This window comes from Peromyscus eremicus, chromosome 16_21 (assembly GCF_949786415.1).
Source record: "Peromyscus eremicus chromosome 16_21, PerEre_H2_v1, whole genome shotgun sequence".
Taxonomy (NCBI): domain Eukaryota; kingdom Metazoa; phylum Chordata; class Mammalia; order Rodentia; family Cricetidae; genus Peromyscus; species Peromyscus eremicus.
Window position 1 is genome coordinate 24,496,665 of NC_081432.1, and position 22,513 is coordinate 24,519,177.

Below are 22,513 nucleotides of genomic sequence, written 5' to 3' on the forward strand. Positions count from 1 at the left end.
TGGATGAATCTGGTCTTGAGTGGCCACACCCTCATGCCAGGGTCCCGTGGGGTGGGGCCTCGTGTGAAGGAATGCCCAGAGACCAGCTGTTCCGTATGCAGTGGCTTCTCTGAGGTTTCCAGCTGTTCTCCAACTGTTATTTGTAAGAACCGCAGGCCTGCAGGTGGGAATGAGGGACTGGTGGACGCTCTGACCAGTGTGGGTGAGGCTGGGGTGGACACAGTACCTCCTCTCTAAGGAGAACATTAAGTCATACTTGGGATTTTTTTTTTTTCTTTCCCAATTCTGAACCCAAAGGCCATAGATCTGTCTTTGAAGAGAGGCTTAGGGAAACCTAGCTCCTCTCCATGAGCCTGACCCCAGCCTCCTTAGTAGCCACACAGATGGCGGCCCCAAGGCCAAGCTTGCACAGTTGAGGTATCAGCCCAGGGAACTGTGTCCGGTGTTCTGGACCACAAGCTACTTGGGTGAACCCCCAAGTGTGCCAGCCAATGGTCAGGGCCTGGCCACCCAAGGCCTTTTGCCAGTGACCAGGCATGATAGAGCACTTTATTGGGCACCTGTGACCCTGAAGCACGTGATAGGAACACTTCTTGTGAGAAGATCCCAGGTGTGCCTGTCCCCGTGTGATGGGCAAGTCGAAGGCTTCTCTTAGACCTACTTTCTGGGTGGCCTGTGGGCAATCATCTCTGAGCCTGGCAGAGGAGCCCCCCAGCTTGAGCCACCCCGTATCTGCCTGGCACCCCATTCTGTGTGGGGGCCCCTCTCCTACCCACTCCCAGTCAACACTGCTTCTCACCGTTCCATCTTCTGCAGAGGGTGGGGTTCCTGAGGGACAGACCCTCAGGTTTCCTCATCCTTGTGTCACTCCTATGGACTCTTACCTCTCTGTGTGTGTTGGGGGTGTCCAGCTGTCCCGGAGGAAGACAGACAGGAGGCCTGAGGGGCTTTATCAGGTGGGCCTATTACTCAAGCTGCTTCTGGAGGGGCAGACCAACTCCAAGCTCCTCTGTAAAGGGGTATAGTGTTCACCCATGAACTTGGGGTGGAGGGGACTGTTCCTCTAGGGTCTCAGGGTGTGGCCTTGGCTGCAGCTTCTTGAAGAGGGTATGTGTGCAGCATTCACATACCTGTGCACCTACACACTGTTACTGTATACATATACAAACATGTCCTCATGTACCCCCATACTCCCATATACTCACCTCTGTACGCTCGCACATTCTTACACACTAGAACACCCACCAGAGTAATATCTCCCCTCATATGAACCAGCACATGTTCATGCTTACACATGTAAATACCTCCTCCACTCTCAAGCCGTGCGTCCACACTTCTTCATCCAATGCACAGACCCTCACACTTTTCGCCCACTGACACTTGAGACTTGTGTCCCCAAAGAATTGCTAAGCAATGCTCTCTTCCAGGGCATGGTCAAGCCACAACTGCCTGCCTTCAGAGTTGTGGTGTTGAAAACCACGAGCTAACGCTGAGATGTTGGGAAGTAAAAATTTAATAATGGCTGGGTCATATTTTCAGTCTCCCATAGTAAGAGAATGAAAACGGCCCAGGTTAAATGCATAGCCTCTTTATACCAAGTGAGCAAGTGATTGAAAGTAGAATTTTGCAGTTTTTTTGTGATCACAGGAAAGATACGTGTTGGGGGTTTATGGTCAGACAGTTAACATACCACAAAACATCTTATGATCAGTCATTTCTCAGAACAATGGAAACAATTTACAATGTGTAATTCACAAGTTTATTGATTAGTCACAAGAACTAGTCAAACAAGTTGACCTCTAGCTGGGGACATGACTGAAGTCTAACATTGTTTAACTAAAAAGAAAATGGAGTCAGCTGTCCCTTAACATTCAGAAGTCTGAACTGCCTAGGCCAGGCTGTTGGGGTACGCTCCTATGCTCTGGCTGCACCTCAATGCCCAGCTCCCTGCTCATCCCTTAACACTGCCCTCATTTACAGCCCTGGCCTGCCCCATGCCCACTTCCTTCCTCCCACATACTTCGTGAGAGGCAACTGGATGTAAACCAGCATAGACTCCTATGGCAGAGCTCAGGGCCTCGGCCATAGGCATATGTATGTCCATGTGTGTCCATGTGCGTGCTCTGCTTATGTGTGCATGAGTGGGTACTTGTGGGAGTGTGTGCATGTGACTGCCTTCCTCCAGTGTGCTTTACCTTATATACCGAGGCAGGCTCTTTCACTTGGATCTGGAGCTCAAGGAACTGGGGAGTCTAGCCTGCTCTGAGAAGAGTCTGACTCTGCCTCCCACATGTTAAGACTACAAGCAGGCAGCCACACACCCTCAGCGTTGATCTGGGGGCCAGGGATCCAACTTTGGGGCCACGCATTCGTGTAGAAGCCCTTTCCTGGCTGAGCCATCTCCTCAGCTCTCAAAGTCATCATTCTAAAATACGGAATAGTGTGGCTTTACGCTGACTGCACAATGTGTGCAACCAAGACCCTTGTTTAATTCCAAAACATTCCTGTCACTCTCTTTAAAATCTCCCGCCCTTCCCACAATGAGGGCGGATTCCTCAGAACAAGGCCTGTTGGATGCCTTCCCTTTAGCGTCAGGCTTCACATTGCGTCGGTCTTAGCACGTCACTCATTTTCATGACGCAGTCGTTTTCTGGCTTATGCCCGCACGCCTGTGTCTGCACACCTTTGGGGCTGCTGTGACGGGGCTGGTCTGAACGTGTGCATGCGGTTCTCTGTGAATACAGCTGGCTTTGGGTGTGGTCTGCGAATGGAATCCGTGGGTCCCTCTAGGTTTCAGGGGTTGGAGATCGCGGATGGTTTTGGGAAGCTGTACATTTTCCGTTCATTTGGGGCATCTTGGGTGGGCTCCCTCATAGCTCTCCGCTCTGGCTCGCTGTGCCTGGAGGGTCACGAAAAAGAGGGCATGACTGAGGTCCCTATGACACCCCCATTGACACAAGACTCCCCTTGGGTGGTCCCAGCCTGGGTGTGGGAATAAGGGAGGGGGGAGAGACTCAGGATTGTAGTTTGGGCTCCTGCTGTTAATTTGCTGTGTGACCTAGGGTGAGTTAGGTAACCTTTCTGAGCCTCCCTTTAGTAGACATGGAGGAAAGGGCTCCAGGGTTGTTGAGTATCTGAATGCTGTTCCATGCTTGGGTGACTGTTGCTCCCCTCTCTTAAAGAGAGTTCTTGCTCCTTACCGGCACCCACCCCCAGGAGGGTTCCTCCCTCCTCCCAGTGACCTGTCTGAGCTACTGGAATCATCATTGGGCTTAGATGCCGGGCTGCTGGGAACCTTCACTGTTTTGGATTTTGGAGCATTTCCAGTTTGGGATTTTTGGTTCAAGGCTGCTCAGCTGTCCCAGTGTATGTGAGTTCCAAGGTCTAAAAATGCTAGTCTGAAGTGTTTCGGATAAGAAGCCCGCATACTGTATGTTGGCACCACCCCATTTCTGTTTACCCAAACTACACTGTAGACTCAAGTGCAGCCCCCTCCCCATTATGACCCAAATGCCGTTTGTCCGTCTCCCCATCTGGCAGCCGCTAGCAGGGTGATTGTGGGGTCTTTATACCCCCAGCTCTGGGCCCACTCTAGTGGGTTTCAGGTAAGTGGATTCTTTTGTATTTTGAGGAATGGTTTGAGGGGCTGGGGATACGGCTTCATGAGAAGAGCGCTTGCCTAGCAGTCAGGAAACCCTGGGTTCACCAAGCTGCATCTCATGAAATGGTGCGGTGGCACATGCTTGTCATCTCAGGAAGCGGAGGCAGGAGGATCAGAAGTTCAAGGTCATCTTCAGCCCAGACTGGTCTACAGGAGACCCTGTCAGGTGGTGGAGGTGCACACCTTTAATCCCAGTACTCAGTGGGCAGAGGCAGACAAATCTCTGAGTTCAAGACCAGTCTTGTCTACAGAGTGAGTTCCAGGATGGCCAGGGCTACAGGTTTAGAGAAACCCTGTCTCAGAAAAACGAAAAAGAACAAAAGGAAGAAGAAAGAAAGACCGATTCCATGTGTGCCACAGCCTCCCACTCTTTCTATCTGGTTCCAGCCTTTGGCCTTGGTGACCTTCCCAACGTGCTGAACCTGGTTGGGGACCAGCTGGGTGACACCGAGCGGAAGCGGCGACACGCCAAGCCTGGCAGTTACAGCATCGAGGTGCTGCTGGCCGTAGATGACTCGGTGGTTCGCTTCCATGGCAAGGAGCACACGCAGAACTACGTCCTCACGCTCATGAACATCGTGAGTGCCCCTGTGGCCCGGGTGGTGTCGGTGGGTGGGTGGGTGGGTGGGCAGCTCCCAATGCTGATGTCTCAGGCCTGGAGCTCCTCAGAGAGGGTGTGGGGGAGTGACCGCTTGTGACTTAGTGCAGGGAAGTGTGAGTACTGCAAGTCTGGCTGGCCACCGCCTGGTGGCTTCTTCTAGCCTAGTAGGTGGCTTGGAACACATAAACTAATTCCAGAAAGAGGAAGTGAAGATGGCCATGGGTGTGGACGCACCTACCTCCTCGGAGTATTGACTGCTCAACCCAAGACTAGAAATTGGCAGGTCCAGCTAGGACCACATGGCAGGGTGTGGTAGGGTTTGTAGGGGGGACCAGCTGTAACTTGCTGGTCTCTTGTGGGGTGGGGAATCTAAGTGCTACTGTGTCCACTCAAAGCCTGGCCTCTGATGGTGGCCTTAGGCCAGGTGGTGTCCTGTGACTGGTGACCCAGGTGTGTGGGTGTATGGGGTTGGGTTGGGGGAGTGGGAGAGGATTTCTTCTCTCCCTTCTTATGTCCCATGTCTGAGACAGATTAGCAAGAGGAAGCAGTTTACCAGGTCCTCTGATGTGGGGTAGGGGTGTTATTTTGAGTAACTCAGATGATAAGTTATTCAAAAGAGTGGCCTAAAATGGAAATTTTGCTTAGGTAAAACAGGTTCTGTTAAAAATTATATTGTGTGTGTGCGTGTAAGTGCATGTGTGCGTGTGTACACGTGTGTGCATGTGTGTGCGTGTGTGCGTGCGTGCGTGTGTGTGTGTGTGTGTGTGTGTGTGTGTGTGTGTGTTTTACGGGGCCTGCGAGGGTCAGAGGACAATCTGTGGGGGGTTGGTTTTTCTCCTTTCGCCATGCTGGTCTCAGAGATTGAACTTAGGTCTTCGTGCTTGGCAGCAAGCGCCTTGGCCTGCTGAGCCAGCATCTCTCAGACCCTCAGATGGCTTCTTAAAGGGAGGAGAGCAAATGGAGATGAGGAGGTTTGTGGTTGGTGCTCAGTCAGGCCCCAGGGTCTTTATGGTGTGACGCTTTCCAAGGGGATTTTCTGTGGTCCCATTTCCTGGAAATTGCTGCTGTTTCAGTAAGGGAAGTTCTAGAGGTTTCTTGCTGTATCTGTTCAAATGTTTTCATCTTAAAGTATTCTGACCACTCTGGGGTTCCAAGTGGGTCCCCATAGTCCAAGAGCTGCTCCCAGGACATGCATGTATGTCCTGGAAGGGCCTTTGACCCTCTGCTGGGTCACCGAGTCATTGCCTAGGGTGGTACCCATGTGTGTGAGTTCTGGGATAGGAGAGGTGGGCTTAAATGACCAGGGGATGGAAACTGGGAGGCTCAGGGCTGATGGGTGATGGGAGGATGAGAGGATGGACAGGAACTTGGCACCAGCTGGATTTGGGGCTTCCCTTGAAAACAGGAAAGGGTCATGCATTTCTGTTGTTGTTTTACATTTATTTATCTTCTTTTATGTGTCTGGGCATTTGGCCTGCATGTATGTCTGTGTACCACATGTACACGTGGTGCCCTAGAAGTTCAGAAGAGGGCGTTGGGCCCCCTGGAACTGGAGTTATAGATGGTTGTGAGCCACCAACTCAATGGGTGCTGGGAACCGAACCTGGGTCCTCTGTAAGAGCAACAAGTATTCTTGACCTATGAGCCATCTCTCTAACCCCTGGTTTTTAATTAATTAATGTGAGATTAGGTTTCCTCTGTGTAACAGCACTAGCTGTCCTGGACCTCGCTTGGTAGACCAGGCTGTCCTGGAACTCGCTCGGTAGACCAGGCTGTCCTGGACCTCACTCTGTAGACCAGGCTGTCCTGGACCTCACTCTGTAGACCAGGCTGTCCTGGACCTCGCTCTGTAGACCAGGCTGTCCTGGAACTCTCTCTGTAGACCAGGCTGTCCTGGACCTCACTCTGTAGACCAGGCTGTCCTGGAACTCGCTCTGTAGACCAGGCTGTCCTGGACCTCGCTCTGTAGACCAGGCTGTCCTGGACCTCGCTCAGTAGACCAGGCTGTCCTGGAACTCACTCTGTAGATCAGGCTGTCCTGGAACTTACTCTGTAGATCAGTCTGTCCTGGACCTCGCTCGGTAGACCAGGCTGTCCTGGAACTCGCTCGGTAGACCAGGCTGTCCTGGACCTTGCTCTGTAGACCAGGCTGTCCTGGAACTCGCTCTGTATACCAGGCTGTCCTGGACCTCGCTCTGTAGACCAGGCTGTCCTGGAACTCGCTCTGTAGACCAGGCTGTCCTGGACCTCGCTCTGTAGACCAGGCTGTCCTGGACCTCGCTCTGTAGACCAGGCTGTCCTGGACCTCGCTCTGTAGACCAGGCTGTCCTGGACCTCGCTCGGTAGACCAGGCTGTCCTGGAACTCGCTCTGTAGACCAGGCTGTCCTGGAACTCGCTCTGTAGACCAGGCTGTCCTGGACCTCGCTCTGTAGACCAGGCTGTCCTGGACCTCGCTCGGTAGACCAGGCTGTCCTGGACCTCGCTCGGTAGACCAGGCTGTCCTGGACCTCGCTCAGCAGACCCAGCTGCATGCCCATCTTAGCCCCCGTTGTTTTGAGAACCTCTCTTGCTAAACAGCTCAAGCTGGTGTTCCTCTTCTTTCTTTTCCTTTCGGTTGTCCTGGGGAATTGATCCTAGAGCTTTGTGCAGAGCTCTGACCCCAGCTCCTTGCTTCTTACTTTTTACTTTGAGACAGGCTCTTGCTAAGTTGCCCAGGTTGGCCTTGAACTCACTCCTGAGTGCTGAGACTAGAGCCTGGGCCGTCACACCCCCTCCAAGGTGAGGAAGAGATCTTTGGATGAATCATGAAGAGACCGTTCCTTTCTAAGGCCAGAGCACTTCTGAAACTTGATCAGAGAGGTGTGATCTGGTAAACCCCTGGGAAGGTTTCGGAAGGATCCTTCTGGTTCCCCTGAGATTGGGAACTCCAAGGGAATGCCATTGGCGTGGCGGGGAAGGGATGGGAAGTTCTTTCTGAGACCTGGTGGTTAGGTGTGTGGAGGTCAATGTCCCGATACCCTTCCTTCCCAGGCCCTTCTGCACGTCTCCATGTTTTACTGTTGGACAAAGTAGGCCTGTGGCCTGCCCTGGCTCTCTTGGCATGTCCAATAACTATGCTCTGATTTTTGACCCTTGACCCCCTAACCTGTGGCTTATACCCTTGGCCAGGAATCATTGTCAGCTTCCCCTAGAGACAATGCTCTGAGGGACTTCTTTGGAGACTGCTATGTGGGTAGCCTGGGTTTATTCTTTTTTCCTTCCCTCCCTCTCTCTTTTTCCTTTCCCCTTCCTCCTCCCATCCCCCTCCTACCTGTTCTGCTTATCTATTTTTGAGATGGTGTTTTCCTGTGTATGCTCGACTGTCCTTGAACTTAGTATGTGGTCCAGGCTGGCCTTGAACTTGCCACCTTCTCCCAAGTGCTGGGATTACAGGGATGGGCCACTATGTCCAACTTGGATTCAATACCATAGGCTAGGCTGCTTGCTCACTGCTGCCTCGCCATATGGATAGGAAACACAGGGCCAGGGATGGTGCAGCTAAGGCCATGCTTCCCATGGAACCCAGCTTCCAGAGCAGAGATGCTCATGGTACACACACAGGCTACGGCTTAAGGGATGGCCATACATACCTGCCACTGCCATCAGGCAAGCTGGTTGTGTGGGGCTGTGACTTTGCCAAACAGAGGATGGCCAGCCAGACTTCCTGCCCCTGGAGGTGAGCAGATGGGCAGCAGACAGCCTTACCCTCCCGTGGGACCCACAACTCATCCTCTTCATTGTGTGAGGCTTTTATTTGGTTGGGATGCCGGAAGCATGAACACCCCTGGGGAGACTTCGTGAATCCAGGCACACGGGTGTTGTTTTACTTTTGCGGTGAAGCTCTGCCTACCTGAGCAGCCTTGTCTCTGCCAGGGCTGGCCTGGTGGGAGCACGGAAGATATCTGTTTGCCAGGATGGATGCTTTTATTGTGCTAGTCCATGGGGGCTGGGGTGGAGTGGGGGGAGAGTCGGAGCAGATCCAGAGAGTGAAGCAGTCACCACCATCCAAGGAGATCCTGTCCCCAGAGCAATGAAGCCTGAACAGAGGGTGGTGGGCCTCTCATGCCAAGCCTAGCCTGCTTTCGGGTTAATTCTGCACTCACGTGGGTTGTTAGAAAGATCCACAGCTAAGATGGATGATGGGCAAGGGCTGCCTCTTCACTCTTCTGTCCCCTGATCGTAGGCTTTGGATGCCTGATCTTTCTCTGTGCCTTAGTTTACCCATTTCCCTGGCCCCCGTCCTTAGGGCTTCTTCAAATCTCAGTGCTAGGGAATGCTTTGATCCCTGAAACATAATGAGTAGTTATTTTCAGGATGTAGCGTGCACCTGCTGGGAGCCTGTCAGCAGAGACCGACTCTCTCAACCTGGCTGCACAGCAAAGCCTCAATGCTCTGGGATGGTCGGACTCGTTGAGGACAGTGCAGAGGGGCTTAGGGGAGACAGAGGCCCAAGAGGCAGGCTCACCTGCCCCACACAGCAACAGCCTGAGCATTTTTCAGCTGGCTTGTTGGCCCCCTACCTGTAGCCTTAGGAGGCCACATCCATTGGCTTGTTGACCCCCCTACCCCTCCTTAGGAGGCCACATCCATTACCTCTAGGACTTGGAGGAGTTAAGCAACCAGCTCAGAATCTATACAGCAACTAAATGCCAGAGATGGGCTTCAAACCGAGATCTGTCTGATTCCAAAGTGTGTTTCCTACCTAGCGCTGCTGCCCTTGCAGAACCTGACAGGCAGTTGTGGAGAGGGGAGAAGGAAGAGCCTGGGCTCCCAGCCTAATGTGCAGGGAATGCGGGTGGGGGCTGGGGTTCAAAACAAAACCAAAACCAAACAAACAAATAAAAAAAAAAACCAGTGGGTTTTGGGAGATATAAAGAAAAGGAAAGGGACCCAAGAGAAGGAGCAGGCAGCTTCTGGTTGTATTTCTTTGTTATGACAACAGAAGGAGGTGGGATGCCGCTGGCATCTCATGAGTGGAGACCAGTAGAGACCCTGAGTATGGTACAGTGCATGAGGCAGGTCCCTGACCAGTGTCAAGTTGTCCACAGTGTCAGGTGAAGCCCCTGCTCTAAGCTACACAGGTATGGACGTTTTCTAAGCCTTCCCACCCTGAGAAGAAACAACTGTCACCCCAATAGAAAGCACAATAAAGATGCTGCCCCTCGGAACAAGACTCATGCCCCCCAGCAGAGGACTCATGCCCCCCAGCAGAGGACTCATGCCCCCCAGCACAAGACTCATGCCCCCCAGCAGAGGACTCATGCCCCCCAGCACAAGACTCATGCCCCTCCCCCAGCATGACTCATGTCCTCCGCCAGCACAAGACTATGTTAGCAATGAGTGAAGAGGACACTACTGTCCCCAGAGCACTTTCACACATAGCATTCCACTTTATCAACCACAGAGGAGACTCCCGACGTTCTATTTCTGGGGTGATGTAACAGGCTCCCAAAGTAGAAGGTTGTTTTAAAACTAACAGATGCCATCGACTAAGCCCAGGCTCCCGAACTGGACATCTGTCCCTTCTCATCCTCCACACCATAGAGAGGCACAGTGGGTTCCCAAAGCTGAGTGCAGGAGGCAGGAAGTGTGGAGCCCCGGGCCTGCCAGGTCTCCTCGTGCCTCTGTTTATACGCAGGCAGGCCTGCCTGGGACATCAAGGCTGCTGTGTTTCCTAAGTAGGTTGCGGGGGAATAAATGCTGAGCGTTGTGGATGGATAAAAAGGACTCTGTTGGGCTGGGTGGGTCTGTCCCTGTGCTCTCCGAGCCACCCTGCACAAACAACCTGGATCTGAGGTGGACCCAAGAGCCTGATCCCAGGGGAGCTATGCAGGCCAGCCCTTAGGCTCTGGGGAGCCTTGGAGACACCACTTCCCTTAGTGTGTGCTGCTGATTGGCAGGCAGGGAACACCACGCATTGGGAGACCACACCAGCCCTTTGAAATAAAAGGTCATGGTCATGAGCTTGGGCCAGGGGACAAGTTAGGAGACTCAGCAACCTCCTTTCACCTCCTTGCTGATGACTGGAGGTAGGGCTTGTTGACGTGGCCCATGAGGCAGTGTGGCGCCTTGGCAAGGTGTGCTCTGAGGGGACAAGATTTTGGCTCCAGGCCGGGCAACTATGTGGGTCAGGCCGAGCACCAGCGAAACAGACTAGTGCTGGGAAATCCTGTGTTGGAATCTGGCCTGGGCTACCTAGTGAAACCCTGCCCCTGCCCTCCTCACACGGAAATGAAACAAAAGGGAAAAATACATCTGGTACACCCAAATTGATTGATGGTCTCTGAAGTCCCAGGGTAGTTCTCCACAAAATCATTAAAGCCACCAAAAGCCAGGAAGGGCTAAGAAACTGTGGCCAATGTGTGACCTGGTGCATTATTCTATCCTGGATGAGGTCATTCCCCCCCCCCCCCACACACACACACAAAATAGGATGTTAGAGGAAAACTGGAGGACCAGAGCAGTAGATGTACAGACTTGAGTCAATAATTGCCAAGTGTAGGCTGGCTCATCCTGACAACTTGAACCATTCTTACACAAGATGCCGGTAGTGGGAACAGATGGGTACAGGGTACATGGGATGTCCCTGCTACCCCGGCAAACCTAAAGCTTCTCTATAAGGAGAGATTCCTTACAAGCTGAGTATCTCCTCTCTGGAACGCTTGCGACCAGAGCGTTTGGGGTTTGGAATGTTTGCAGGTCAGCCGCAGCAATCTTGGGGAGAGGAGTCAAGTCGAAACATGAAGTTCACATGTGTTTCATGTTCACCTTGGATACACAGCCGGAGGGTAATTTTACATGTTATTTTTAGTGCAACTGAGTTTTTGACAGTGACCCATCACAAGCCCAGGTGTGGAATTTTCCACTTAGAGTGTTACTCTGGCACTCAAAAAAAAAAAAAAAAAAAACAAAACCCTAAAAATTTGAGAGCCCATTTTCAGATTCAGGATGGTCAACCTGTAATTCAAAAGAAAACAGGCCTGTGACATCTACACAACACTTCCTGCCTCCTGAACTCAGCTTTTGGACCCCACTGTGCAGGCAGGCAGACAGGGCTTCCTCTGCTGACTGGGAGGGTTGCTGGGATTCGGGGAGGGAGGTGATACAGGGAGGAGCCTCATAAGCCGGGTCAGCACTTAGTGGCACTTGGTGCCTTTGCCTCGGTGTGAGCACAGGTGGCCGTAGACTCCAGGGTCTTGCCTCTTGGCACTGTTCTTACTCTTATCTCCTGAAACCTTCCTGAGCCCTCTGACAGAGGTGGACAGTCTGTCCTGTGGCTCCTCTGAGTACCGTCCCTCAGGAGAGAGGGAGTGCAGATTGCTGGACACTGTGCTCTGTGCCGCTCTCTGCCCTAGCTCTGCCGAGGAGAGGCTGGGCTTGGTGTGGAACATGAGGCAAGACTGCCCACAGCCCTCTCATGTTCTCCTGGGGATCTGGTTTACCCCGTCAGCCACAGACTGAAGCTGGGGCTCTCCTACCTCTCAGGCTCCGAGTCTGAAAACGTATAGTTCTCATACCGCAGGGCTGTAGGGGCCTGATACCCCAGGGTTACAGGGTGATGGGAGGGGGTCTTTGCTACTGCTTGGGTGGCTGTGTTGCTCTCCACTGGGCTGGGAAACCCAGCCCCAGCCCCTTTTGCAACCTGGGCAGTCTTCTGTGATCTAGAAGCTGTGTGTTTTGGGAAGCAGGAGTTGTGCGGGAGAAGGTTCCAGGAAGCTCGGAGGGCCCTGGCTCAGTGTCCCCTTCCCTGGTAGCCTCTATTTCACTTTTCCCTGTCACTGAGGATGCTTTCTCCCCACATCTGTCCCTCTGAAGCTTGCTGTGTTCAGGGCTCAGGGGCATGGCATTCCTATGGTTTCCCCATCACATCTCCACGAACCCTCCACGTCTCCCCGAACTGCAGCTCATGTCAGTGGGACTGACTGCCCAATCGTTGGGCAACAGGGTTCCTACACAAACCTACCCTCCCAGAAGCCATATTTCTGAAAGGAGGCCTGAGGAGACACAGCTCGAGAGGCTGTATGCTGCTGCCACACCTGTGGCCCTGGCCAGGACCACAGTTCCGCTTCCATCTGTCTCCTCCTGGTGCTACCCTCGGCTGGCTCAGAGCTTCAGTGCTGGGAAAGGACTGACTTTGTCCTCTGAGATCTCTTCTTTTCTACTGGGCAGAAGGAACTACTCATTGTCACCCAGAAACTGGACAGTCCTGAGTGTAAATAGGGGCCGCAGAGTCACGTAGATCTGTTTAAATCCCAGCTTTTCACTTCCCAGATGGGGGACCTTGGACAGTTACTTAGCCTCACAGAATCTTGCACTTCCTCCCTCCCTCCTCCCTCTTTCTTCTCTCCCTCCCTCCCCCTCCCTCTTTTCTGTCCTTCGACAAGATCTTATGACATAGCTAAGGATGGCCTTGAACCTCTGATCTTCCTGCCTCTACCTCCTAAGAGCTGCGAGCACCAGGGCGTTCTCCGTGCCCCATTCACTCAGGCCTTGTGCATACTCTGCAAGCATTCTACCATGGAAACTTTATCCCCAGCCCCCGGGAAGCTTGTATTCTTTGTAGGCGCTGGGCAGAAATGGTCAGTGGGTAAAAATACTTGCTGCTGCAAGGGTCTTAGTTCAGGGTTTCTTTGGCTGTGACAAAACACTGACCGAGAGCAACTTGCAGAGGGTTAGGGTTTATTTCATCTTAGACTTCCACATCACAGTCTGTCATCAAAGTCAGCCAGGGTGGGCGGGACCCTGGAGGCAGGAACTGAAGCAGAGGCCACAGAGGAGCACTATTTAGCGGCTTGCTCTCCATTGCTTGCTCAAGCTGTTGATATACTCTTGGACCACTTGCCTGGAGGTGGCAGCATCCACAGTGGGCTGGGCTCTCCCACGTCAATCAATGATTAAGAAAATGCCCCCATAGGTCTGGTTGGCGCACTTTCTCAATTGAGGTTCTCTCTTCCCAAACGACCATAGCCTGTGTCAAATTGACCTAAAAACTAGACATTACCACAAGCATGAGGAGTTCAAGTCCCTGGTACCTGCATAAAAAGCTGGGCATGGTCTTTAACCTCAGTACTATGGGAATCGGAGACAGGAGGATCACTGGGCCTCGCTGGCTGGCCACCTAGGTTCCGGTTCAGTGAGAGACCCTGTCTCGTGGGAATAAAGTGGACAGTGACAGAGCTGGACGCCCAGTGTCCTCTTCTGGCATGAGCATGTACACTTGCACATGGGGCACACACATTTGCACACACGCACACACACGCACGCACACACACAGAGAAGGAAAGAAAGAATGAATGAAAGAGAATCTTGTTTTCTTGCTTCTAAGAGTGGAATAGTTCCGTTCTCTAAGGTGGTCAGGAGGTGGAGGAGAAAGCCTGGGACGGAGCCTGGCACACAGCGGTTATCCCGGGGGCAGCAGCTCCCCCCCCCCCCGCCCCCGGCACTCTCCACCTGCGCCCTCCCTCGTGCTGTGCTGTCTCCCTTCAGCCAGCACTCTGACCTTTGCTTGTTTTTCTCGGACACACCCAGTGGCTATCTCGGGCCAATAGGTGATGTCACACCCTCACCTAGGAGTCCTGGCAAAGGTGGCCTTGAACTTGGCTTAGAGGTGAGAAGCAAGGAAACCAGATGCACTGTTCTTTCGGCCCTGTGGGTGTGTCCTGTGGCCATTCTGTGTCCAACCGTGGGAAGCCATTTCCGACTGCTCCCTGACCACCCCTCTCCACAGCCATGGAGGCTGAGGGTGCCGGGCCAGGCCCTGGGTGTGCGGCCAGGATGGAGCTTGTCAGAGGGCCCCTGTGAGCATGTCCTAGGGAGGATAGGTTCCTGGGCCTGCCAGGTAGCCACACCCCCCTGGCTGTGGCACCGTGTGCAGGGGCAGTTTCTGCCAATATGGTGGCCCTATCCAGTCACTTCTCTGGCCCACGTAAAGCATTGAGATAGTTCCAGCCAGATCGACCCTGAGCTCCCGACTCCAGGGCCAGGGCTGGCAGGGGTATTTGAGATGAACATGCCAGGGCCCAGAGGACTGGACCAGGGAGCTTGGGAGGGCAGGGCCTATCCCGTCTGTCAGTGTCCTAGGCTGAATGGCAGTTGGAACAAAGGTCGTTGAAAACCTTGATGAGGCAGCTGGAAAGATGGTCCAGTGGTTAAAAGCATTGGCTGATCTTCTAGAGGTCCTGAGTTCAATTCCCAGAACCTAGATGGCAGCTCACAACTGTCTGTAACTCTGGTTCCAGGGGATCTGACATCTTAATACCAATGCACATAAAATAAAGTTAAATAAATTATGTATATATATGTGCATAATGAATAGATTTGGTCGGCTAAGCAAGTGACTGAAATCAGTACGGTTGTCCCTCTATCCTAATGGGATCGGTTCTAAGACCCTGCCCTGAGTCCCTCAAGGCTTAAGATTTACTTTTATGTCCTGTGTACAGGGTGTTTTGCCTGTGTGTCTGTGTACCGCATACATGCAGTACCCATGGACACCAGAAGAGGGAGTCAGAGCCTCTTGAACTAGAGTTAACAGACAGTTGTGAGTTACTTTGTGTGGATGCTGGCACTTGAACCCAGGTTCTCTGGCTGAGCCTCCAGTGCTCTTAGCCACCGAGTCATTTCTCCAGCCCTCTAGATAACTCTAAAAAATGGATACAGTGTAAGCGCTGTGCACATAGCTGCTGGGCTGTATTGGTTAGGAGCAGCCAATGGCAGGGGAAAAACAGAACAAAAACATGTGTTTCATATAAACAGTTTTCCCTCCGATTTTCAGTGAACAGTCGGTTAGACCTGCAGGTGCAAAGCCTTCCAACACAGAGGCCTGGCTGCCACATGCAGGATTCAGACCGTATTTTCAACAGCCCATATAACTAGAGGACACATGGACGAAGACAATCAACCCAGGAGTCCCTCCAGATGTCCAGAACCCAGGATATATCCCCGCTTAAATGTCCCAGCTGTCTCTCCCTTTTTTCCCTGGGACAGCTGTGGAGTGTGCGTCCCTGATATGGTGAATGGTGTGCGCCTCTCCTGTGTCTTTTGGGTCATCTTAGAGTCCATAAACTGTACTGCCCCAGCCCTGTGTAGAAGAAAGTCTGTGTCCTGGTGCTGGAGGGGCTGAAAAGTCAGGTCAAGAGTCACTTCTCATGGGGCTGCGGAGGCGGCTCAGTGACTCAGAGCACTGGCTGCTCTTCCAGAGGACCTGGGTTGATTTCCAGCACCCACATGACAGCTCACAACTGTCTGTAATCTCAGTCCCAGAGGATACAACGCTCTCTTTGCCCTCTGTGTACAACAGGTATGCACTTGCTATACAGACACACATGCAGGCTTATACGTACAAAAAAGATCACTTCCCTGCGGGTGGCTATCAGGTATCAGTAAAATATCATAAGGTTGGCATTCTGTGGGTGCCGGGGTACGACTGACGGGAACTGCAGTCCTCCTAGGGTCTCAGGCATGTGGATTAAGGAAGCTGCCATCGTTACACAGTGAAACACTTTCTATGAAGCCTTTGCCCGGGAAGATGGGAGGAAACCCTGTGCACTGGGCCTCTCCATCATGTCTTGCGGTGGGGATTGGCAGGGTCTGTTTGTCTACAGCAGGCTCTGGGCTTTGGTCTCGGTACTCAGTTGGATTCAGACACAGGCGCCAGGAAAGCGGATGGCGGAAGCCCAAAGCTGGCTGATCTGAGGTCTGCACATTCATATACAGGGGCCACTGCCAGCTCTGGGCACTGGGAGGATGGGCAGGGGCTGGGCTCTGTGGTGTAGGCAGCTTCTAATTCGTGGCTCTGGGCCCACAGCCTGGTTTCTTCCTTTGCTGGCCCACCAGGTCTCCAGTTTCCCTCCTGGGTTTCCCTCCTTGTAGGACTCACGTGTGGCGTTAAAAGGATGACTCCTCTCTGTTTGGTGGACGGCCGCCCCTGCACGGCCTGTAGGTTAGTTACTTCCCATATGCGTGAGAAGGAACGGTTGCTAAATGGCCCAGGAGACAGAAATGGTGAGACAAGGGCATGCATGAAACCATGCAGCTTCCATGAAGCCATGCGGCAGGAGTCAGAGGTCACCACTGTGTGTCACTGACGGTGCCTCTGGGCTTGTGTCTCACGTGTGGTTTCCAGACATTTATATGGGGCAGCCCTCTAACAGCTATTGTTATTTCCATTCTGTAGGAAAAGGAGTTTTGTGCTGTGTCCCAAGCCAGCTAAACGTTTAAAACAAAACAGCTAAGGGGGCTGGAGGGATGGCTCAGCAGTTACAGCTGCCTTTCCAGAGGGCCAGGGTTCGACTCCCAGCACAGGCCTCTCACAACCATCTGTCACTCCAGTCCCAGGGCATCCGACACCCTCTTCTGGCCTCTGTGGGAACTGCATGTCCTTGGTACACAGGCATCCAGGCAGGCAAAACACTCATTACATAAAATTAAAAACAACAACAAAAAAACAAAACAGAGCTGAGATTTGAACCCAGGACTCCAAGTAGCTGCTTTATTATTGCCTATCTTGACTGGTTGTCAGGAATCACAGTTAAAGACATAGAACGTTTTCCACGAAGCCAGCAAAACACAGTGTGTTCAGTGTAAACTAGCACACAGGCATGCACGTGTGACAGGAAGTTTGTTAACTGTGGTCATTATATAGTTGGTTGCTAAGTGATTTAATTGTCCATTTGTGTGTGTGTGTGTGTGTGTGTGTGTGTGTGTGTGTGTGTGTGTGTTTACAGTGAAATATTTGATTTTTAAGCCTTTAAAAAAAGCCTTTGTGTGCGAGTGTGTGGTGTGGTGTGGTTCGTGTGTGGTGTGTGTGTGTGTATGTGTGTATGCAGGTGTGTAGGTGTGTGCATGGCACAGTGTATGTGCAGAGATCAGACAGTAATTTGGGTATCGGTTTATATCTTGTTTGAGTCAGGGTCTTTTCCCTCAGGTATTGCTGCGAACACCAGGCTGGCTGGTCCGCAAGCTTGTGGGATTCGTCTGTCTCCATCTCCCGTCTCCCTATAGGAACACTGGGGGTGGGGTGGGGGGTGTGCACTGTTTCATCCTGCTTTTACTCAGATCCCTAGCCCCTAAAAAGGCTATTTAAAACAAAGAAATCTGGAGTGTCTAACCCAGTGTCCTGGGCTAACTCAGGAGATGGACATCCTCAGGAGAGAGTGAACATCCCATCCTTGGGAGTAGACAAACAGGCTGAATCCCTCTCTGTCCAGGCTTCCAGACTGGGACTGGGTTTCTGGGTGCAGCCTGTGGGGGACTCCTCAGTCTCCCAGACCCTGGACCTGTGAGACAAAAGGGTTGTTCTGAGCTGAGCTCCTCCCCTCAATGGAGTCTAAGAACATCTTGTTCAGACGTAGATCTGACTGGGGAGACTTGGAGTGTGAAGACGGTTTCTTTCTTTCTTTTTGGTTTTTCGAGACAGGGTTTCTCTGTGTAGCTTTGCGCCTTTACTGGAACTCACTCTGTAGCCCAGGCTGGCCTGGAACTCACAGAGATCCGCCTGGCTCTGCCTCCCGAGTGCTGGGATTAAAGGCATGCGCCACTGTCCGGCTGTGAAGACGGTTTCTAATATGCTCCTGGGTGACGCTGACGCTGCCCATCCGAAGGCTCTTGGGCACTGCCCTATTCTGGGGATTTACCCTGGAGAAGGGTGCGTGTCTGGGGCTCCACTGTGCAGGCACCACCGAGTAATGCCGTTCCAGCGATAATTGGAAAGTGCTTAGAGATGTTACGACAGGGATCTTCAAAGGGGGACCCTTGAGTCGGGTGACCTCTCTGGAAAGACTCTTCAGAGAGGGACAGAAGAGCATCTTGGTCAGCCCCTAACTCTGAAGCCATCCCTTTCCCCACAGACTTGGGCTCTGTGGAGAGAGCTCAGAGTTGGGATTCAGGGTCTGGGATTTGAATCCCAGCCACGTGTCCTTGGGCAAGTCACCACCTCCTAGCCTCAGTTTCTTTACTTGGTAAAGTAGGAAGGAAATGGCCTGCTGGGTAAGGTCACGGGGGTGTGGTGAAACAGTGCCATATGGTAGAGCCTGGCCGGACGTGTGGCATGCAGCAGGCACCCTCAGGGAAATTTGCCAGCTTTTTTACTCTGTGCTCTTCTTGTAGGTGGATGAGATTTACCACGATGAGTCACTGGGGGCCCACGTGAACATCGCTCTCGTCCGCTTGATCATGGTGGGCTACCGACAGGTGAGCCCCCGCCGGCGGGGGAGGGGAGGCAGGGTGGATGACAAGCCGGAGAGTCACCTGTCAAATCCCTCTCCTAGAGGAGTCTGTTGGGAAAGTGAGGTTTGGGGGTGGGGCAGTGATGGAGACAAGTCCCGTCACTGTTGAACGTAGGGACCCTGACCTCTGCAGCCTTAAACCAGGTGCTTATGCTCTCTAATGGGGGTGACGGTCATACTTTCCTCACAGGCTACCATAGAGTGTTCAGCACAGTTGACCGTCTTGCAGGTTGAAGAGAGTGGAAATAGTATGCATTGAGTCTCTCGTGGGCATGGGTACGGAACAGTGTAGGGAGGACTGTGTGCCAGCAGCAGCCAGGTGTGGACAGCTGGTGATCTCTAGGAGAGGCGCTGCCGTCCTGGGACTCCGTGTCCTCCCTCTAAGGAGAGCTCCCGTGATGTCTGAGGTTCTTAACCTTTCCACTGTTGACACCCTCCTGGTCCCTGCAGTCCCTGAGCCTGATCGAGCGAGGGAACCCAGCCCGCAGCCTGGAGCAGGTGTGTCGCTGGGCACACTCCCAGCAGCGCCAGGACCCGAGCCACACAGAACACCATGACCACGTCATCTTCCTCACCCGCCAGAACTTCGGTCCGTCGGGTATGCAAGGGACTGTACTTAATGGCCAGATGTGAGCAGCCTGCAGAGCCGAGGTGGAGATTCAGGGTTGGACCTGGAGAGCAATGTTCTGTCTGTGGGGCTCACCCCAGGGAAGAAGCGGGGACAGGACATAGATGGATAGAGGGGTAAGCCTTGGAACTTAAGGACTGTGGCCAGGGAATGTGTCTGAATCCTTCCTGGAGCCTGCCTCTGCTGGTTGAAGACCTCAGAGACATAAGCCATGCTTCTGCTTGCACCACACTGTGAGCACTTGGGGAGACTGTTTGGCTGTAGGAAAGGAAGCCTATGCCCCATGCCAACCTCATGGAACCAGGAGCTCTTCAGCTTCTGGATTCACCCAAGTTGCAAATGGGGGAAAATGTAATATTCACATTCTCCATCTGCTAGCTGCTCACTGGGTAGAGGGCTGGACAGAAGTCCATGGCAGTATGGACAACCATAAGCATCTATATACATGCCGCTTTGAATATGGGGAAACTGAGGCACAGAGTGGTGAAGAGACTTACCTGTGCCTCTTACCAGCAAGAGACACACTGAGGCCACATTGGTTCCCTAGATCTCATGTTGAGTGCTTTTTGGGGTGCTTTTTTAGTTTAATGGTGGAAATGAGTCAGCTAGCCTGCCTACCCAAGGGCTGCCTTGTCTGGACCACCAGGTTCCAAATGTGTCTAGACGCATATGTGTGTATCCACATGCACAGACACGTGCACATTCACAGAGACACTGCACACATATGTACACTTACACTCAGACACCCAGACATATGTACGCCTGGACAAGACACAGGCACATGTGTGTGGAACGGCATGGCGTGTAGTGCTAACCCCAGAGCTGCAGGCTGAGAGGCTCCATGCCATTTCTCACTGCACCACCGCCCCGTGCTCCCCAAACCCTGTCAAAATGGAAGGTGGGATCAGGACAACTGTAAGTCAGGAGAGCGCTCTAGTCATGGCAGGCCTGGGCGAGGAGCCCTTCCCATCCACACCTCCATCTCCAGATTGTGCCAGCCTCCACTCCTGCTGCAGTTGGGGGTCTGTTTTGGTTGTTTATTTACCACCTGGGATGGACTGCATGGTCCCTTGCAAGCTCAGCTGAGCCCCAGCCCTCAGCCCTAGAGGCGTTTCTGAAGGCTTGGTGGCCCTCAGAAGTCACTCCCTTGGCCTCTTTCCCTGGACCCAGGAAACCTTCCAGGGGAGGGGCCATTCCTTTCCTTTCCTTCACCTAGAACTCTCGATCCTTGAACTGTGGGCCTCGGGCACACCTGTACTCAATTCCCATCTCCCTGCTGAGTCAGACCCTCCTTAATGAAGGGTGTGTTGGGAGTAGGGGCTGGTCTCTGTTTTCCTCATGGTATCTGCAGAAAAATCCTTCTTTCTCTCTTTCTTTTTTCTTTCTTTCTTTCTTTCTTTCTTTCTTTCTTTCTTTCTTTCTTTCTTTCTTTCTTTCTTTCTCCCCTTCCTTCCTTCCTTTCTCTTTTCTTTCTCCTTCTTTTCTTCTTCTCCTTCTCCCTTTCCTCCTCCTTCTCCTCCTCCTCCTCTCTCCTCTCCACCCCTTCTCCCTCTCCTCCTCCTTCTCCTCTCTCTCCCTTTCTTTGTTGCTGTTGTTAACATGTGTCTCTCTATCTTGTCCAGGCTGGTCTCAAACTCCTGGACTCATGTGGCCTTCCTACCTTAGTCTCAAGAATAGCTGGGGCTATAGGCAGGAGCACAGGGCCATCCCTGACCTCCACATAGAGTGTTCTGAGCTTGTTTGTGGAGTGACTCACAGAATTAGAGTATGTGCAGGCTTGGTTCTCACCAGGAAGTTCTACTTATTCAGAGGAGTTGCTGCTGGACCGTGGAAAGCTGTAGGCCAAGAGCAAGTCCTAACACTGAGACATGGTGGTAACAGGCCCATGTTTGTTCTCTGGGACGAGGTTCTTGAGAACCTTTCTTCTCCAGGAACCTCCAGTACCCACCAGGTTGGGATGTCTCTGCATTGTTCAGGCTGGGCACACAGGGTCAGCAGAGCCCACCTCACCTGCCTATGACCGCTCTCCTCTTCCCTGGCAGGGTATGCACCTGTCACTGGTATGTGCCACCCCCTAAGAAGCTGTGCCCTCAACCACGAGGATGGCTTCTCTTCAGCTTTTGTGGTGGCGCATGAGACCGGTCACGTGTAAGTAGCTCTGGGAGGGTGGGTGAGTGAGCGGCTTTCTGGCTATGGGCTGAGTATTGAGCTCAGAGGGGGCCTGAGGGTAAAAAGCCAACGTCAGATTCCGTCACTGACATATGATAGCTACCAGCTGCCCGTGGCAGGAGGTAATGCCTGTGGCTGTGGGGACCACATGTGCCCTGGCTTTTGTCAGGCTGGAGGCAGAATGCCTGTCATAGGTGGACTTGCTGTCCGGGTGGCCTCTATCCTCGCTGTTTCTCCACTCTGTCTTTACCCCAGCAGCCTTTAGAGACCAGTTCCAGCTCACCCTGGCTTGTGCCCTCTGAGGGATTGGCCCAAGCCCATCATAAACAGGCATACTTCGAGCCCAGGCAGTAAGCCAGTTGGGGCTGGCAGCCAGTCCTGTGGACTCGGATGCTGTTTAGAACACATTCACTCACTCCTTTGCCAGTATTTGGTTTATTCTTTATTGTTTGTGTGTTTGTTTTTCGAGATAAGGTCTCATATAGCCCAAACTAGTCTCAAACTACCTGAGGGTGTCCTTGAACTCTGGACTCTCCTGCTTCAGATTGCCCACATTCTGGGATTGTAGTCAGGTGCCACCTCACCTGGCCTCATTCACTATTTCTTGAGCACCTACCATGTGCTGCGGTTTCGATTTGCTGTAAAGGGCAGGAGATGCCCACTCTTTCCTAAGTAGAGGCCCCTCCTTGTCAAGGTCAAGCTTACAGGTCTATGCCATGTCCTGTAAGTGGCTAAGGGCCAATGAAGTCACTGACTGTATATAAGAAATTAGGAGTATTGGGCTTTGGTCTTGAATATCAGTTTAAAGGGCACAGTTTAAAGTTTCATGGCTGCCTACTATGTACAGAACCCTACACAGAGGGAGGGGTGGTCAGTTTTTTTTGTTTGTTTGTTTCAGACAGGGTCTCATTATGTAGTCTGGCTAGCCTGGAACTCACTATGTAGATTGGACTGGCCTTGAACTCATAGAGATGTGCCTGCCTCTACCTTTCAAGTGGTAGATTAAAGGCATGTGCCACCCCCCACCCGTCCATCGAGGAGAGTTTTAAGAAGTCCACACACTGAGGGATTCCGTGAGTGAGGCTGACTAGATAGAACTTAATGAGGCTGGGTCCTTGCATGAGGAAGCCTTTCAGTGGGTGATGTAAGAGCTGTTGATAGCAAAGTGAGTGGTCCTTGCTTTGGAGGTCAA

General features: G+C 52.6%; 1 protein-coding gene across 2 annotated transcripts in view; it reads left to right on the top strand.

The window, feature by feature from the left end:
* Window positions 1-22,513, top strand: part of Adamts14 (ADAM metallopeptidase with thrombospondin type 1 motif 14) — a 73,885-nt gene that overhangs the window by 24,656 nt on the left and 26,716 nt on the right. The window contains exons 4-7 of one of the 2 annotated variants that reach the window (XM_059281742.1): window positions 4,049-4,239; window positions 18,406-18,489; window positions 18,975-19,129; window positions 21,193-21,300. In XM_059281742.1, coding sequence (XP_059137725.1) covers window positions 4,049-4,239; window positions 18,406-18,489; window positions 18,975-19,129; window positions 21,193-21,300 — 538 coding nt within the window. The remainder of the gene's footprint in view (window positions 1-4,048; window positions 4,240-18,405; window positions 18,490-18,974; window positions 19,130-21,192; window positions 21,301-22,513) is intronic. The other variant, XM_059281743.1, reaches the window with a different exon arrangement.